The 18,998-nt window shown below is 33.6% G+C and overlaps 1 protein-coding gene across 1 annotated transcript; it reads left to right on the forward strand.

Annotated features, from left to right (window-relative positions):
- The first annotated feature begins 7,112 nt into the window (after positions 1-7,112).
- Positions 7,113-8,249, forward strand: LOC112732394 (miraculin-like). The gene has a single exon (XM_025781107.3). The coding sequence runs from the start codon at positions 7,399-7,401 to the stop codon at positions 8,011-8,013; it is 615 nt and encodes a 204-aa protein (XP_025636892.1). The 5' UTR covers positions 7,113-7,398; the 3' UTR covers positions 8,014-8,249.
- The last annotated feature ends 10,749 nt before the right edge of the window (positions 8,250-18,998 follow it).

Genomic DNA, 18,998 nt, shown 5'->3' on the forward strand with positions numbered 1-18,998 from the left:
CTTGGCTGAAGCACTTGAGCAAATGCCTCTGTATGCCAAGTTTTTGAAGGAGCTTATCAACAAGAAAAGAAGTTGGGATGAGAAAGAGACCATACTACTTACTGAGGAATGCAGGGCTTTGATTCAAAAAGGGCTTCCTCCTAAGCTTGAAGACCCTGGGAGCTTCTTGCTACCTTGCACCGTTGGGGAATTAACCATCACTAAGGCAATGTGCGATCTAGGAGCAAGTATTAACTTAATTCCCTCCTCTATGGTGAAAAAACTGCGTATAGAGGAAGTTAAACCGGTACAGATGTCTCTAGAGCTAGTAGATAAGTCAATGGTATACCCCAGGGGTGTAATTGAAAATCTTCTAGTCAAGGTGGACAAATTCATATACCCTGCAGATTTTGTGGTTCTAGATTCAGATGAGGATGAAAGTGACTCCATCATACTTGGGAGACCGTTCTTGGCCACTGCCAGGGCTATCATAGACGTAGAGCAAGGAGAATTAACTCTCAGAATGCATGATAAGAGTGTCACTCTGAAAGTATTACCAGAAGCGCAGTTCAGTGATGAGAAGAAAGACTATATGGAACTCGACAAGGAAGAATCACAGTTAAAGGAAGAAAGCAACAAGGTGATTCACAGCAACATCCCAAGGCAAAAGATTGTGCAGAAGGATGAAGAAGTTCAAGAGGATATTGGAATATTAGCCACTAAGAAGAGAGATCTCCAAAGTAAGCCTATGGCCAGAGAAGAAAGATCAACAAAAGAAAGGAAGAAACACAGAAACAAAACAAAAAGAGGTTGGAAGAACAGAAAGATTCCAACAGAAGGGCTTTCCAAAGGTGATAAAGTGCAATTGATTTATCAACAACTAGGAGCAAGCCAACAGACTGATGATTACTACACTGTCAGCAATATACTCTCATTAGAGCATGCTGAAATTGAACACCAAGGAACAAAGAGGAGGATCGCAGTTAGGGGAGACAAGTTGAGGCACTACAATCATCAACCACCATAAAAGAAAGCCCCAGTGTCAAGCTAGTGACAATAAAAGAGCGCTCCATGGGAGGCAACCCATGATTTAAGATTTATGTCATTTTAAATTCAATAAGCTATGATCACCTGAGCATGAATTTTTTTTCTTTTCATAAACGTACTTAATGAATGCATGCAATTTTTTTTGAAACATATGCTAAGACTTCTAAAGTTTGGTGTGCCTTCAAGCACACCAAACCATTGTTACAAACATTTTCATACTATATGCTTAGTTATCCTGATGAAGCATATGACCAAACACTAAGTTTGGTGTTTTTCTTCTCATGAAAATTAAAAATCATGCACCAATGATCATACGTTGTCACTTTCTGAGACTTTTCAATTGAAAAGAAATCATATTCTGTGATGAAGGCATCAAGTGTGATTAACTACTGGCATCTCACATTTACCCCTTAACAAGAGACAAGTTTGGTGTTCATCAAACCTTGATGCACTGATTAAGGGACACAATTGATCCTTCATGAAAAAAAAAAGAAAAAGAAAAATTATGATGAAAACATTTCTTATAAACATTTAACCAAGAGTGACATTGGGATTTCAAGAACACTAGTTGGAGGAAGAAACATTTTTAAACTATATGACCAAACATTAAGTTTGGTGTCCTCCAAGAAAAGTCACGGTTAGAATGGATATAAGGAATGAGAGTTCATATAGTTGTGAATAAAAGAAGCATTCTTGCCACGGTTTGATAATGTTGATCTTTGATGTCTTGTTGTGATGACTAGGTGGTCAAAGAACACTCAATGAAAGAGACAAGACAAAGGGAGAGCATAACATGAGGACAAAATCCCATCACATGTCTCAAAAAGTGAATCTACCACTCCTTGGAATGATCACGTTAAAGACCATTGAAGAAGCAAGTTTTGTCTTCATTCACCCTCACATGCACACCTTTGATTCACATAGTATCCAATTGCATCCCAGCCTTCCATTGTTCATTTAAATAACACACCACCTTCAAGCCATGCATATAACCGAAGAGTTGCACACCCCATACACTCCAGCCATTCAAACTCCATTCCCATCATCATTCTTCATCATATAAGCTCAACCTCAATTACTTTTCTTGTCAAAATCTCCAACTTTCTTCACACTCCCTTTAACCCCAAGGAGATCAACCAACCAAATGATCATGGCCTCTTCCTCAAGAACCAAACGAAGAAAAGGAAAAGATCCCATGGTGGAGGAGAGTACACCTGAATATGACCGATGGAGATTTAGATCTTGGTACCATCAATTACAACTTCAATGGATGAATGAGAAGCAGATATATCCAGAGGTTCCACTCTTGCTACCAGATGAAGGGTGCCAAGAAATGAAGGACAAGATTAGAAAGAGGAAATGGGAAGAACTCGTCTCACCTATCACTCGGGTCAATGCAAATATCATAAGAGAGTTTTATGCCAATATCCCAAGACTTAACACAGGTGAAGCCCCAACGTACAAGAGCTATGTACGGGGGATGGAAGTAGACTTTAGTTCAGATGCCATCAAGAAAGTCTTGGGACTAAAATCAGTCCGCTTTGGTGAACCGGGATACCACCAAAGGGTAAATGGAGATCCAGATTATGATAGAATTTCGAGAGATATTTGCATGGTGAACTCAGAATGGGAAGGAGATACCAAAAACAAATACAAGTATCTGAGGAGAGGAAACCTTACCCCGGAAGCAAAGGGATGGTATGAGCTATTGAAAAGATCAATTCTGGGCACGGTAAACACCTCAGAAGTCAACAGGAAAAGAGTTGTTATGTTGCATTGCATCATGGTGGGAGGAGAGGTGAAGGTGCATGAAATCCTTGCAAAGGATATTCAAAAACTGGCAGAGAAGAACTCGGCTGGGTCTTGGTTATACTACCCAAGCACCATTTTGAGGTTGTGCGCAAGAGCTAAAGTGCCAATGGAGGAAGATAACCCAACATGGTTGAACCCAGGCATGCCTATAACCATTGAAAGAATGATGATGGTTACTGAAGGGCAGCAGAGCCGAAGACCACACGGAAGAAGGCAAAGAGAAGAACCAATGGAGGAAGAAGAGTTACAAGAGGGGGAAGAGCCACAAGAGGAAGAGGAACAGCAACACATTCCACCACATAACACTCTGGATATGACTCAGATGCAGGAAGCAATTGGAAGATTATCACAACAGTACATGAGAATTCAAGAGAGGCAAGAGGAATACCATTCACTGTATATGAAAAACCAACAAGAGCAAGAGGAACGGCAGTTAAGAATGATGAACAGACAAAGTGAGTTTGAGTCAAAATTCTTCGCGATGCAAGAGGAGCATGCCTTTCAATCTCACGAATCATTTGGAAAGATGGCACAAATGCAAGCCGAAAATTTGAGGGCTCTCAAAGAGTTCACAACCCTCCAAGATGCAAGATATGAAGTCCAAGCCGACTACAACATAAATAGTCAAATCAAACTGAACTATATTGGAGAGCATCTGCACAACATGGATCCAGCATTTCCAACTTTCGATGAATTCTTCAAAGGGAGAAGTGAGATAGAAGTGAGCAATGCTATAAAACTTGAAGATAGAGTAGAGGAGGCGATGAATAGAGCTGGGTTCTGGCGGGGTCAACAAACAACAGACATGGACACAGAGAACACCAACAACCAAGTGTATGAAAGAAGAAAGAAAAAGCATGACAAATGAAAGGTGGACTTGCTCCTTGTTCATCAAAACAAAAAAAAAAGAAGCATGCATCTTATCTGTTTAAAATAGTCTTTGCATTATGTTTGTTTCCCTTAAAATAAGTAAGCTAGTCTAAGTGTGTGCTTGTGTGTTTACTTTCACTTAACAAAAAGCATACTTTGTCCCCTGCATCTTTAATTCAATAAAAGAAATGTCTGAATGTGAAGCAAGATAGTTCTCTGTTAGATAGAAGTACAATAAAAGTAAGTGGTGGTATGTATGTGTGATTGTATGATAGCTCACTTTTAGTGAATAAGAGAACTAGGATGTCTCCTTCTAAGTAGAAAGTGGCCTACTGTCTATGAATCTCAATCAAATAAAAGTCCTTGGTTAAAAAGAAAAACAAAAAAAGAAAAGAAATAGCCAAAGAGTGGCAACAGAACAAAAGAAAATAAAAAGAAACAAAGCTAGACACCAATAGCTTGAACCTTAGAATATATGCCTGTGGTGTCTTTGTACTAGGATCTGCTTGGATTATTAAGTTCTTTGGAGTGCATCAACACTTGGTGACTTGGGTTAACTAACCCGGGATAATCAGCTGAAAGTCCACTATCAAGAGCAATCTAACTACAAGGCATTTAGTAACCCAAAGAGGTGCTGGGCATCAATGTTTTAAGAAGGAATGTGAGCCAAGTGTCTATAGTGAATAATGTGTCAAGTATAAAGAAAGAAAAGAACTTGTTACACATGACAGTGAACTAAAGCTTAGAGAGAAAAATAATAGTCAAGGACAAAGGAATAATGAGAGGTCATAGCAGTGTGTTGCTTGATGCTTGAAGGAGACTTTCTAGGCCTAAAAGTCAATAAGAAGTGAGTGTTTACTTATCCAAATAAAACCCCATGAACTACCAATAATACTCTGCTAGCATGAACATCCTCTTCCATTTCATTCTTTCTTCTCAATAATTCTTTTCTTGCTTGGGGACAAGCAAGCTTTAAGTTTGGTGTTGTGATGACAAGTTATCTTAGCCTAGTTTCACTAGTCTTTTTTACTTATTTTCAATTGATTTATGCACTTTCTTGAGCCTTAAGTAAGCCAATTGGGTAGATTTCCATGTTTCCTTTGATTCAATCAACCATGGATGAATTAATGCACTTTCATGAGATTTTGTGCTATAATTGTCATATATTATGAAAGAAACACAATCTTATGATTTGGGGCATAGCTTTGATTGTTTTGATTGATTGATGATAGGTGAAAAGAGTTTTGAAGAAGGTTGAAGGAAGAAGGAATGGCTAGGAGCAAGAGAGAATAAAAAGTTTGAGCTAAAGTTTGCCTCAAACTTTAGCTCAAACTTTTGGAAGAGTTGAAAACATCCCAGAGGAAAAAAGTTTGAGCCAAAGTTTGCCTTAAACTTTAGCTCAAACTTTTGGAAGAATTAAAAACACCCTGGAGGAAAAAGCTTGAGCCAACGTTTGCCTCAAACTTTTTGGCAAACGTTGGCATCACAAAAACAACACCCTGGAGGAGAAAAGCTTGCGCCAACGTTTGCCTCAAGCTTTTTGGCAAACGTTGGCGCCACACATATACACAAGGGAACCAACGTTTGAGCAAAAGTTTGACCTCAAACTTTAGCCCAAACGTTGGTATCAGCAAAAGGAGGGCAGCTGGTATAAAAAGTCTCAAACTTTTACTCAAGCTTTTATGATTTACAACCCGGTTCACAATGGATCTTTCTCCAACTCCAAGAGCAATCAACCAAGGCCTTTATCAACCCAATTCTATCAAGAGCAAAGGCCCAATTCAAGGCTTGAAGACCATTTGAAGAAAGTTTATAAATAGCTTAGGATTTAAGTTTTTAGAGAGCTTTCCTTGGAGTTTGGCTGAGTAGTTTTGGAGAGCTTTTGGTTTTGAATTGTTTTGAGTTTCTGAGTTTCGGAGAGGAGAATTGAATTCTCTTCCTCTTAGTTTTCTTGTTTTCAATTTCAATTACACTTGTCTTGAGTCTTGGGTATTGAGAATTGGGGAAATTCTGTCTCAATCTCACCTTGAGATCTCTTTCTGTTTCTTTGACTGCACCATTGGAGAATTGAGATTTAAATTCAAGTTTTCTTCTGTTTTGATCTTTAATTTCTTGCAATTGAATTCTACATTTGGATCTAGGAAGGCATTGAGATCTAGACTCGGTTATCTAGTCTCTTGGGTCTTGAGATCTGGAGTTTGCATTTTTAAATTCTCTATTTAAAGCTTTTCAAGTTCATTTACATTTCCGTTTTAGATCCAGTTCAATTCAAGTCACCTTCTACTTGTCTGATTAATGCAATTTACTTTTCCTTGTTTAAATTCTGCAAATCCACTTCCTAATTCCCTTTACAATTCAAGCCATTTACATTTCTTGCACTTTAAGATTCTGCAATTTACATTTCTTGCGTTCTAAGTTTCTGCCATTTAATTTCTTGCTCTTTAAGATTCAGCACATTTACCTTCTCTGCTCTTTAATTTACTGCAATTGTCCCTCTCCCTTTTAATTTCATGCAATTTAGCTTCTGTCGAATACAAACCACTCAAATCAACTCTTGATTCGCTTGACTAAATCAACCACTAAACTAAAATTGCTCAATCCTTCAATCCCTGTGGGATCGACCTCACTCACGTGAGTTATTATTACTTGATGCGACCCGGTGCACTTGCCGGTTAGATTTGTGTGTTTGGAATTCGTTTTCCGAAAATACACATCATCTACGATGGAGCTTTTTAAAATTATCGTTATTTTAATTAAATTTGAATATTAATTAATATATGAGGTTGTATTAGAGTTTTTAATTTTGATAAGAACAAGCAAACTTTAAAAAGCTCCATCGTAGGTGCTTTCAAAAGTACACTTAACTTTTAAAAGATGCAAGCACAAAAATAATATTAAAAAAAGATGCAACATTATTAATTAATGATAAAGTTTATTAATTAATGATTTTAAATTATTATATAACTTGATGATAATTTAAAATTGAATTGACTTTTATGTAAAAAAAAATAATATTAAATTATTAATTAATAATTTTTTTTAGTGGTTAATGATTTTTTTACATTTAGTGAGAGATCTTTGGTTCAACATCCACTTAAAATATATTTTTATATAAGCATATAACATATACACATATAAAGTGCGGGTTGGTCGGATAGGATTAAGGATCAACCCACACCATACTTGCACAAAAATTCTACCTTGCACCTTATTCTACTCGTTATAAATCGAGTTGGCAATCCTACTCGGACTAAGTAAAGACAGGTTAGGTACCGGCAGATAAAGTGCATGTTACAACCCCTAGTTTCTGTTCACCGTCTTGTACGTAATTTCTTGAAATTCTACGGAAAATCCTCTGAAATTGACCATAGGTAAGCATTGCCGTACCGAACCTTATCAACATACGCTGTACAATATTTTAGTATTGGTGCTTCTCAACTTTGAACCAAAATGGGACACTATAGGCAAATTTGGCCACCCAAAGAAGCACTAGTAGTTGACTTCCGAGGGATTTATTAGTGGTCTAATCATAATATTATGTAAAAAACTAAAACAATAAAAAAAAAACCATGAATCCATGACACACTATCAAATTTCAATCAAGCTTATCGTCATTTCACGCCTTCAACAAAGACTTTTTTTTTTCCTTTTTTTTTTCTTTTTGGTTTATGTTTCCAAGCCTAGAAAACAATGAAGACTAGTTGCATGAGCGTGGTTCTTATTCTCTTGACACCTCTAATCCTTTCATGGGATGGTGATTCTGCATCCGAACCAGTCCTAGACATAACGGGTAAGAACCTTCGAACAGGTATCGATTACCTTGTTCTTCCATCTATCAAAAACAATAGCAATGGCGGCGGTGGTGGGGGACTTGCCCTTGCCAGTGCTAGAAACAGAACATGCCCATTTGATGTTGTCGACAGTTACCGTGCCATGCCACTGAAATTTGCACCCTCTGATTCCAAAGAAGGTGTTATCAGAGTCTCCACCGATTTGAACATCAAGTTCTCCGCTGCAACAACTTGCGTTCAATCCACAGTGTGGAAGCTGGACCAATTTGATGGATCAAGAGGCTTATATTTCGTGACCACTGGTGGAGTTGAAGGCAATCCGGGGCGCGAAACTGTGAGCAACTGGTTCGAAATTCAGAAATATGGAAGTAACTACAATTTTTTGTTCTGTCCTAAAGTCTGCAAATATTGCAAAGTTATGTGCAGGGACCTTGGGATTTATGTTGATGGCGATGGGAATAGGCATCTTGCACTCAGTGATATGCCATTTGGAGTTAGATTCCGAAAGGCCTGAGAACTGACAAGGATGAAGCTTCCTCCAATTATTAATGGGGAGATTATTTATGTTTACAAAGTTGTTCGAATTCGAATTGTTCGTCAATAAATAATGCTTTGTTATTTTTAGTGGCTGGTTGTATCTTTATGACCTCGATTACATTATTCGCTTGTGTTTGGTCTCTAGTATATAGTTTTGGTGTCTAAACGGTCAACTTCAGTCTTCGTACTACCACAAAATCATTTGATAACAAATTTGCTTGGATTTTCTCTCTTTTGTTATTAGCTCGTCAGTTTTATAAGTTCAGAAGCGTTTATTATTCTTGAAAGGCGGTCAATTACAACACTGCTATATCTGATGAATTGTGTATAAAGTGATTTTGATTATTTCTAAGCTTATAATAAGAACAAAAAAAGTTTTCCAACATGAATTTTGGTAATGCCTATAAAATTGGAAGGGACACAGGTTTTTCTCTTTTGCTTAAGCAGACTTTTTAATTTCTTTTGGATGCTGATCTTAAATGTTATACTGGATGCACAAAGCCACAAACTGAAATATAAGGCCGCCTGCAACATATATATTCTGAAATGTAAAAGAAGATGATCGAAGAAGAAACTTTATCAATTTCGCTATCTAATCAACTAGAGTATCAATCAACTTGAACAATTTTTTAAAATTATTATAAAATAAAATTTTGAATCTTAAAAATAAGATTTTAAATTTGTAACTATTTTTTAAAAAAATAATTTTTTAAAAAATAGAATTTTAAATTTGTAACCACTTCGTCAACGTAAAATTCATCTCATCCCCTCTCATCGCGTCGCCGGTACCTTATCCATTGTGCTGCCACTGTACCCTAAAATAATCCACAAAAGTGATAGTACATTAAAAGAAACATCAATTTATCATGAAAAAAAAACATTTGATCATCAATTACATATTCCAACCTGAAAAAAATTTAAAAAAAAATAAGTAAACAGTAACGGGCACAAACGGCGTTACTTTGCAATTGGTGGCAAACAATGGTTATAGCACTGCTCGTTATGTGCACCAGTTGCAGAGTGGGCGTCGGTAGACATCCGTTTGAGGTCGGCGTTAGGTCGCGCGGTGCAATGACGCCGCCAAGGAACTTCCGTTGTGCGTGTTGTGGATATCAATTTCGATGCTAAGCGTGGTGGCTCCTTCGTTCCACGAAAGATCGATTGCCACGGTTGGGTGCGGCAGTGATATCTCCCAACAATGGAGCTAACTGGAGAAGATGAAGTACGGTGCGATTGGAGGTGGGAGAGGAAAGAGATGTGTGGTTGTTTTTTTTATGGAAAAACAACCATTTATACCGATAAACTTTACGAGCGCGAACAAAAGTACCCATCAAAGAAGGAAACTAACGTTGTACCATTAAATATACGTTCCGTACAACAAAAATACCAAAATTCTAATTTTTTGTTGATTTTTTAATAAAATTCTCAAATTACCCCACTTTTTATCTTCAACCTCACCTCTATTCCCACACTTCTTTTCCAAATCCCCTATTTTCCAGCACCTCCGCCAACACTTTCATCACATCTTGCAGCCCAAACACCCCTCTCTCATTGTTCACCATTACATTTCCCATTCCCCTTTTCTTTTCCTGTGGCCTTCCTCTATTCAAATCCCCTCTATTTGCTATCCCCATACTCGCCATCGACCCCTCTTCCTCCCCCTCATACCCCTCTCAAACCTGCAATAAGCTGCAACCCATCATTTGTTTCTTGAATCGCTCAATTAAATGTTCTTTTTAGTCATGGATTTAGAATCTTAAAATTTTTTCTACCTTCCCAAAGCCATCTCAACCTGTGTAGAGACAAAAGGCACGTAGACTTCACCAAGCATGCCAAAAAACTAGTCTTCATGTGTGTGGGTTGTGGTGGTGGCTTAGGAATTGCTCCTCGGAGTTATCCGCCATGCTGCTACGACGTTGCAATCCCCACAAACGGTGCCAATGTACTGAATGTTTTCGGTATAAATTGTGAGATGGATTGGAGACTTGCGGATTGAGACAGTCGTAGGATTATCTGACTGAAGCAATGGGGGGTGGTACCTGCAAAGACACTCCGACGATCAAGTCAGAATGGATCTGAGAAGTATAAGATATGAGGGATGAATGATGTACCTGAGGGGCCTCTGTCTCCCCTTTATATAGCTAGTAAAAATTATCTCATCTTATCTTATTTAACTAAAATAAGGGAGGTATTTGAATTTGAATATTGGTTAAAAGATGTGGAAGTCGATTTAGGCCTTCTAAAAAAGGAGTGGAATCAACTCCTAGATATCCAGATCAAAAGCCATTCCGGGTGCAGGACCCAAGAATCGAGTCCGTAACAAATAATAACTACATAAAATAGAAATTATTTGAGAGGATTTATTCTCCCCCATAAAATAAAATAACAATTACATAAATTTATCTAAGTTGAAATGTTAAATATTTCCTTTTAACTCCATACTCCAGTTTTATTCAATATTTTATAAGAATTTCATTTGCCGTTTTTCGTGTGTTTTACTCAAATTTTTGTTAATGTTTAAAATAAAAATGTGGGTATCTCAATGTCGCAATTGTAACGTCAAATAAAATTAAAAGGAATAAAAGTAACAAATAAACATATAAATACAAGGTGCCGGTGGCAAAGTAAACTGCAGAAATTAAAAGAGAAAAGAAAGAACAAGATGAAGAAGAACAAATAAAAAGTAAAGAACTTTGATTAAAAATAGAAAATAAAGTACAAGTTTGAGTTCAGACTTCAGAAGAATTACTTAAGATTTCCAGTTTTACTCTGTGATGCCAGGGAGGCTGAGAGCGTTTTTTGAGTCTCCAAGTGTTTTCCAAGAAGAACTGAACTGATTACAATATTTTCCTAAAACTCTATTTATAGACTAACCTAATGTCTACTAACAGTTACCATTTGTACACCATTTGCGAAAAATTTGAATTTCTTGTAACTGTTCCCGCACCTCTTGTGAATTTCAAAAGTTAAATAGATAGCTGTTTTATTCAAATTTTAACGCTCCATGTTGATAACTGCTCCTACATATAGCACGTCCTATAATTCAGGCTTAATTCAAATTTTGAATAAAAACTGCTTCTTTGCTAATGAATTAGAAGCTTTCCCTAATATATTGAATCTGGCTTCATAAGTTAATAATAATATTATCTTATATTTATTTACTTAAAACAAATTATTTTTTCCTAAGTGATCGATAATAATTTTTTGCCTAACAAGATGCCCCCAAGATTTCTCACTTGAAGATATGCAATGATTGAAAGTGAGAAAACTTAGTTGTTTATTGACATTTTTCTTATTTTTTATATTGAGAGTCAATTGACATTTTAGACACATCCGCTTGACAGATCAAATGCCTACTAGTAAATAGACTTAATAGAATTTCTAAGTCTATAAAATTTTTTTACATTAATAGTTGAACTGTCAATGAGGTCTATTCTTTTGTACGAAATTTTTAAGTGTGTTAAATGATATCTGTTCTAATTTCGGTACATTAAATGTGTATCAATTGACCTTTGTTTTGACCTTTAATATTTCAATTAAGAGTTTTTTGACACACACTTTCATTGTTTTAATTGACACAATTTTCCTAATTTCAGAAGTAACAAAATCTTAACTTCGTGAAGTCGTTTCTTTCATATGTTAAACTCCAGGTGTCAATTAAATTTGATAAAATTTCTAATCCTATAAAATCTCCACACTAACATTATAATAGTTTTGACTTCAAGCGCTAAGAGACTCAACTGAATTTCTAAGTCAATTAGGTTTTTGTATTTATGAAGTACATATCCAAATGTCAATGAGAGATTATTTTGTCCAAGATTTTAAACTTGATGCATTTTTTTTAAATAAAACCATTCATATCTATTTTACACATCTCAATACTTTCAAGATTAAATGCCTTGGTGTCAACTGTCAGTGGCTTGACTCCAGAATTATACATCCTGAACTCCACATGCATCTCATCATAGTAACATGTACTATTATCAGCAGGAACTTCTTCCACTCCTCCATCTTCGTTCCAGAAAATTAACTTTTGATGTAGAGTGGATGGAATTGCACCCATTCCATGAATCCAATCACGTCCCAAAAGCAAGTTAAAATCAGCTTTAGAAGGAACAACAGCAAATAGAGTTAGCCTATTGACAGAACCAACCTCAATTGACAGCAGAACCACACCTCTAACAGAAGAAGTCCTCCCATTAAAATCTGTTACCCCAATGCTACTTTTAATCAGATCTTTTTCAGTCTTTCTAAGCCTTCCCATCATTCTTTCAGGCATGAGATTAACAGCAGCTCCCCCGTCAACCAAAATCTTATTGACTATCCTTCCATTAACACGAGCCTTGATATGCAGTGGACGCAAGTGTTCCTTATCATTTTCAGTAGGCTTCTCAAATAATCCTCCACCACACATATTGTCATCTAGCAATAAGCATTCGCTTCCAGGGAAGACATCATAACAATCATCTTCTAATGACTCTACTTCCTGGACTTGACTATACTCCTCAGGCAGTATTGACACCACAGCTATAGGTTGCTTAACACCAAATATTGCTTCTAAGCTGTCATCAAAACCAGTGTCAAAATTATCAGTAATTAAATCTTCATCCTTTTCTCCCTTGTTTTCAACCATTACCCTTTTTCCAGCAAGATTATTCTTGACATTTTTATTGCATTTTGGGTGATTAGAAGAATTGCCTGTTTCTGCAGACTTGGCCATGGTTGGCAAAGGAGGAAAATCTACTCCGTGTCCCTTGTATGGATCCAAAGGAACATACTCAGGTATATTCTCTTTCTACTCAAAAGTTGTAAATGGAGAATATTTTGGAATATTTTGACAATTTGGCCAAGGAGAATAATTAGGAACCTGCTGCATGTTAGGATTATAACAAGAATAAATTGGCTTTGAGGGAATAGGCACATTTTTTGGAATATATATACTACCTCCGTCTTGTGCATGATTCATGTTCCATAACTGAGACTCATAGTACCTGGGATTGAAAGGTCTAGGCTTCACCCATTTGTTTTTTTCTCTTGCAAAAGCGGTAGGTTGATTCTGCACATTTCTCACATTTTGGACCCATTTATTGTTTAAAATTTTGGTGGGAGGAACTCTTTTCTTTTGAGAAAATCCATCAGGTTTTCCATCAATCATGACCACAGTCTTCATCTTCTGGTTGACGGGTTGTACCCCAGTATTGTTGACGCACTTGTTCAAAGGAGTTTGACCACCCAACTTTTGTTTTCCCTCGGCTATTTTCTGCTTTAGCTCGTTAGTTTCATTTTCTTTTTCAGCAATCTTCTTTCTCAACTCAGCCTTTTCTTTCTCTTCATCTTTGTACCTTTCAAACTCTTTTGCAGCTTCCTTGTCAAAAACAGCATTGCACTTTGGGCACATGGCGATGGTGCTGTGAGATTCTTTAATTCTCAACAAAAAATCTAACAGATCCTCACCAGGACGAGGATAAACTGGCTTCTTATCTTGCTCAAAGGTTCTCAAGTCCTTATTTTCATATTTAGCACTAACTATTGTGGCATCAACTTCTACCATGTTGACTGACAAATTGAATGGCTCGACATAATTTGAGTCAGCAACAAATGGTTCAGTGTCCACCTTCATAGTAATTTTATCCTCAAACTTCAATATTCCCTCCTTAATTGCTTTTTGTATCAAGTCCCTGAAACGAACGCAATTATTAGTGGTATGCGAAAATACCTGATGAAACTTACAAAATTTCTTATTCTTTATTTCATCAGCTATAGGCATCTTTTTTCTTTCAGGTAAAATAAGCTGCTTATCTTTTAATAAAACCTCAAATATTTGATCTGCCTTAGAAATATCAAAAGAATAAGTCTTATTTTTAACTTTAGAATAAGAAGAAACTTTTTCTTTTCCTTTAACAGGCTTTAAAGATTTGCATACATAAGGAGGACCCCCACGTAATTCGGCAATATAAATCTCTTTCTCATCTGAATCACTACTATCAGAAAAACAATCAACATATGCAACCTTTTTTGAACCCTTTTTAAAATTTTCTTTTTCTTTCTTAATTTGTTCTATATGTCTTACTCTTTCAGCTAACTGGGAAAGATCTAAAGTATGTTGATTGACAAGTTTCTTCCTAACTCCAAATTCTAACCCATTAGTAGCCATTTTGACAATTTCAGTTTCCGGAATCGGAGTAAAACACTTATTTCTCATGTTTCTAAATCGCGCCAAATAAGTATCAATGGATTCTCCTTCTGCACGTTTGACAAAGAATAAATCCATAAGACTAACTTTCAATTCACCTCGGAAAAACTAATCATGAAAATTTCTTTCTAACTGCGCCCAAGAATGAATAGAATTTGGTCTCAAGTTGGAGAACCATGTAAATGCATTTTTTGTTAAAGAAGAAGGAAAGTATCTCATCTTGAGATATTCATTAGAAACTGCTTCCCCAATTTCAACAGTATATCGAGCAATATGCTCTACTGTAGACTCATTTTCTTCTCCAGAAAATTTTGTAAGGGATTTTGGAATTTTCCAACCCCTTGGGAGCTCTGCTTGTTGGACACATTCAGGAAAAGCAGACACAAAATATAGCCTATTTAAGCAACCAACATTAAATCCCATACGGTTTAAAACTTGTTCAACATTTTTGCTAGATTATAATGCCCCCTAAGTTGTTTTGCCTCAGTCTTTCTAACATATCGTCAGCATTTTGACCATGTCTAGGCATATGAATATCATAATTAGGAATTGCTCCACCGTTCTGATTGACATTATCAAATCTTAAACCCACGTTGTCATTTTCTTCTAAATTTACCACAGTAGCAATCCTATTGACTTACCTATTTAATTGTTCAATTCTAGTGTTTGTGTTTTCTAAAAGAGGATTTAAAACTGTCACCATTTGATGAGTTAACATGTTTACTAGATCATGGTGGCTTTCATCCATCTGTTGCCTAATATTTGTTAAAGATCCCACAGTTTGACTAGGTTGATTAACAGGCATTGCTCTTGACATGTCAGGAAATACAGGTCTGGAATTTTCTACCCTAGTGACAGTAGATGTAGTAGAATTAGATGCACTATTATTTCCTGTATTAATAGAATGTGAAAAATTTTGTTGTGATACGTGTGAACCTGACGCCCCAGAAACAGGTACATTTGACATGCCATATGGATTTTGATAAATAGAATTTTGAAAAGTTGAGTAGAGAAGCACAGGCAATCCTTGTGTCACCATGGAGGGGACATACCCCGGTGGCAAGCCATATGGCGGCCACCCCACGGTATTTATGTGAGTTGCATTTAATCCTGTATGGGCATGGCCAACGCTATCATGCCTCACTGACATCAAGGTAGGCTCTGCGTTTGAAACCACAGAAGAATTTCCGGGTTCATTTCCTCTAATCTCATCACTAGAAGTAGAAGAAGATGCTGCAGAAGTATTTGACATGTCAATTGACGCTGATTCCCTTGGCTCTGGATACACGAACTTACCACTGCGCAACCACATGCAAATTCAAAAACTCTTGCTTTTTTTTTTATAAACTACAATCTATTGACAATGTCCTACCGGGCGTGCCAATTTGTTTTACTCAAATTTTTGTTAATGTTTAAAATAAAAATGTGGGTATCTCAATGTCGCAATTTTAACGTCAAATAAAATTAAAAGGAATAAAAGTAACAAATAAACATATAAATGCAAAGTACCGGTGGCAAAGTAAACTGCAGAAATTAAAAGAGAAAGAAAGAAGAAGATGAAGAAGAACAAATAAAAAGTAAAAAACTTTGATTAAAAATAGAAAATAAAGTACAAGTTTGAGTTTAGACTTCAAAGGAATTACTTAAGATTTCCAGTTTTACTCTGTGATGCCAGGGAGGCTGAGAGCGTTTTTGAGTCTCCAAGTGTTTTCCAAGAATAATTGAACTGATTACAATATTTTCCTAAAGTTCTTTTTATAGACTAACCTAATGTCAGCTAACAGTTACCATTTGTACACCACTTGCGAAAATTTTGAATTTCTTGTAATTGTTCCCGCATCTCTTGTGAATTTCAAAAGTTAAATAAATAGCTGTTTTATTCAATTTTAATGCTCCATGTTGATAACTGCTCCTGCATATAGCACGTCCTATAATTCATGCTTAATTCAAATTTTGTATAAAAACTGCTTCTTTACTAATGAATTAGAAACTTCTCCTAATATATTGAATCTGACTTCATAAGTTAATAATAATATTATCTTATATTTATTTACTTAAAATAAATTATTTTTTTTTAAGTGATAATAATTTTTTGCCTAACACCGTGTTTTAACAATATTTTTATTTTATTTTTTCCTTTTGTGTTGGTAAAACAGTACTAACAAAATATTGTTGAACAGTCCAACGGTCCCAAAGGATAAACAGTGTTGGGTCATGGCTGGCGTTATCATCTTTCCAGGGGTAGACTTTGAAGGTTGACTTTAATAATTTGCATTTTGCAATTCAACTCTCATCATTCATAAAAGATATTATTTACATATTAAATTAATCACTAAAATCAATTTATATATATTTATATATTAAATATATATCACTACCAAATATATTAAATATATATAATTTAATTTATTTTTAATATATATTTTATATTTTAATAATCAATTTTAATACATATCTAATACAATTGTAACTTACTAATTTATAAAGTAAGTAGATTGCAATTGCGCTGAAAAACACCTCAGGAAAGATAATACGTGTTAATAAAGTTAAGAAAAGTTTATCTGTACACACTTAACCACCATAGCTTCCGATATTATTATTATTATTATTATTATTCTAGACTCGAGTAAAAAATTATATTCACGATGACCCATAAAAAATGTATAAAATACTTGTTTCCTTTTTCAAAACGAATCCGTTTGAGATTAATGCAAAAACATACCACTATCTTGTTTTCTTGCAAAGTTAACATGATCGAAGGACTAAAAAAAAAATTGTTAGTGCATCGCGTGGCTAATTTTTTTTATATAAAAAAAATATTAGTGTTTTTATTGAAAATATAATTTAGTATAATTATATGTGGATGAATTTTGTAAATTAATAATCAATAAATAAAAGTGTGTTGTCCACGTGATAACATCTTAATTAAAACATAGAGACGTAATAAACATATGGCAATATTTTAATAGACAAAAAATACACGTGTTAAGCTATAATAACACATCTCTATGTTATATTAGTATTTTCTGTATATCTATGATACTTGTAATATATTTTAAATATCAATATTTAATTAAAATATTATTTTTATTTTTATATTAAAAATATTTGACATTTTATATATATAATATTTTTTAATTTGAAAAGGGAAAAGCTTCCCTAAATCAAATACAAAGAAAAAAAAATTTAAAAATTTACATATAATTATTTTTATATAAAATTAATATTTAAAAATAATCTACTTAATATACTAAAATTGAGTTTTCTCCCAACTAATGAAGGTGAGGTGTCGATCTCTCGTGACTCTATTTTTCCTCCAAAATGAACTTTCTTATTATCTATTCTAAATTATTTTATAAAAATTATCTCTATTATAATTAATATTTAATGAATAATACATAATATACTAATTTAGAAACATATCTTTATTATAATTATATCAAATCAATATTTAATGCATTATTAAACTACTTATCAATTATCAATTAAAAATACTTTTAATTATTTTAATAATAATAATAATAATAATAATAATAATAATAATAATAATATATGATAATGATAATTACCCGTGATATCATTTATTAAAAAAAATATAACATAAAAAATATCATTTATTTAAAATATCATTTATTATATATAATTCATAAAAAAAATATATTTCACTTTTATTATTGATTAGAAGATAACCTATTTATATTTTGACTAATTTCATTTATTATTATTATTATTATTATTATTATTATTATTATTATTATTATTATTATTATTATTATTATTATTATTATTATTATTATTATTATTATTATTATTATTAAATTTAATTTATAGAAAGATAAATTAATAACCATATTATTATTTATCAATATATTAATATTGATAATGATTACATACAAATTATTTAATATTTAATATTTTTATATTATCTATTTTTTATATATTTTGATATATTTATAAATATTTTTTATTATCTTTATATGCTATATATTTACCCCCACTATTTAAAATTTTTGGATCCATCACTACTTTTGAGCGTGTTTCTTAATTTATTTTTTATAATTCATTGAATACAATTTATTATAGTGAATTAATTATATCAACTAATTGATTTGATTATATATTTAAATATCACATGATTTATTATAATTCATATCAATCAAATAATTATAATTTATTATATCAATTATTTTAATTCATTAATTTATAAGATACATAATAGCATAGATGATTTGTTACTTATAATGATTAAATACAATAAATACAGATTAATTTAGTTTAAAAAATCATTGTCTCATATGTTTTTCTATTTATTTTTTCAATTTATTAAATCCAATTAATTATAATAAATTAATTATATCAACTAATTAATTTAATCAATTATTTCCTAATTTATTTTTTTGAATTCAATAAATCAAATAAAATCAATTATACTAATTATTTGTATCAACTAACTGATTTGATTAGTTCTTAAAAATATTTTTATTTAATTTATTTTATTTATTTAAATACATGAATTATAACTGATTAGTTATTTAATTTTATTATAATAAATATCAAATTCTATTCTAAATATAAAAATATAAAATTTTATTACTTCCATTTTTATTTTACCACTATAAAAGACTATATATGCTAGAAGAAAATATCATTCATTTACCAATTGCTCTTTCATTATGTAGCTTTTACAACAATTCTTTTTCTTCCTATGAGACGTCATCGCAAGAAGTCAACTATCGTGACACAAACCACCACACACTCTTCAACTCCCG

This window comes from Arachis hypogaea, chromosome 13 (assembly GCF_003086295.3).
Source record: "Arachis hypogaea cultivar Tifrunner chromosome 13, arahy.Tifrunner.gnm2.J5K5, whole genome shotgun sequence".
Taxonomy (NCBI): domain Eukaryota; kingdom Viridiplantae; phylum Streptophyta; class Magnoliopsida; order Fabales; family Fabaceae; genus Arachis; species Arachis hypogaea.

Excerpts from the sequence above, each read along its gene's own strand:
- LOC112732394 (XM_025781107.3), top strand. The coding sequence starts at position 7,399 with ATGAAGACTAGTTGCATGAGCGTGGTTCTTATTCTCTTGACACCTCTA.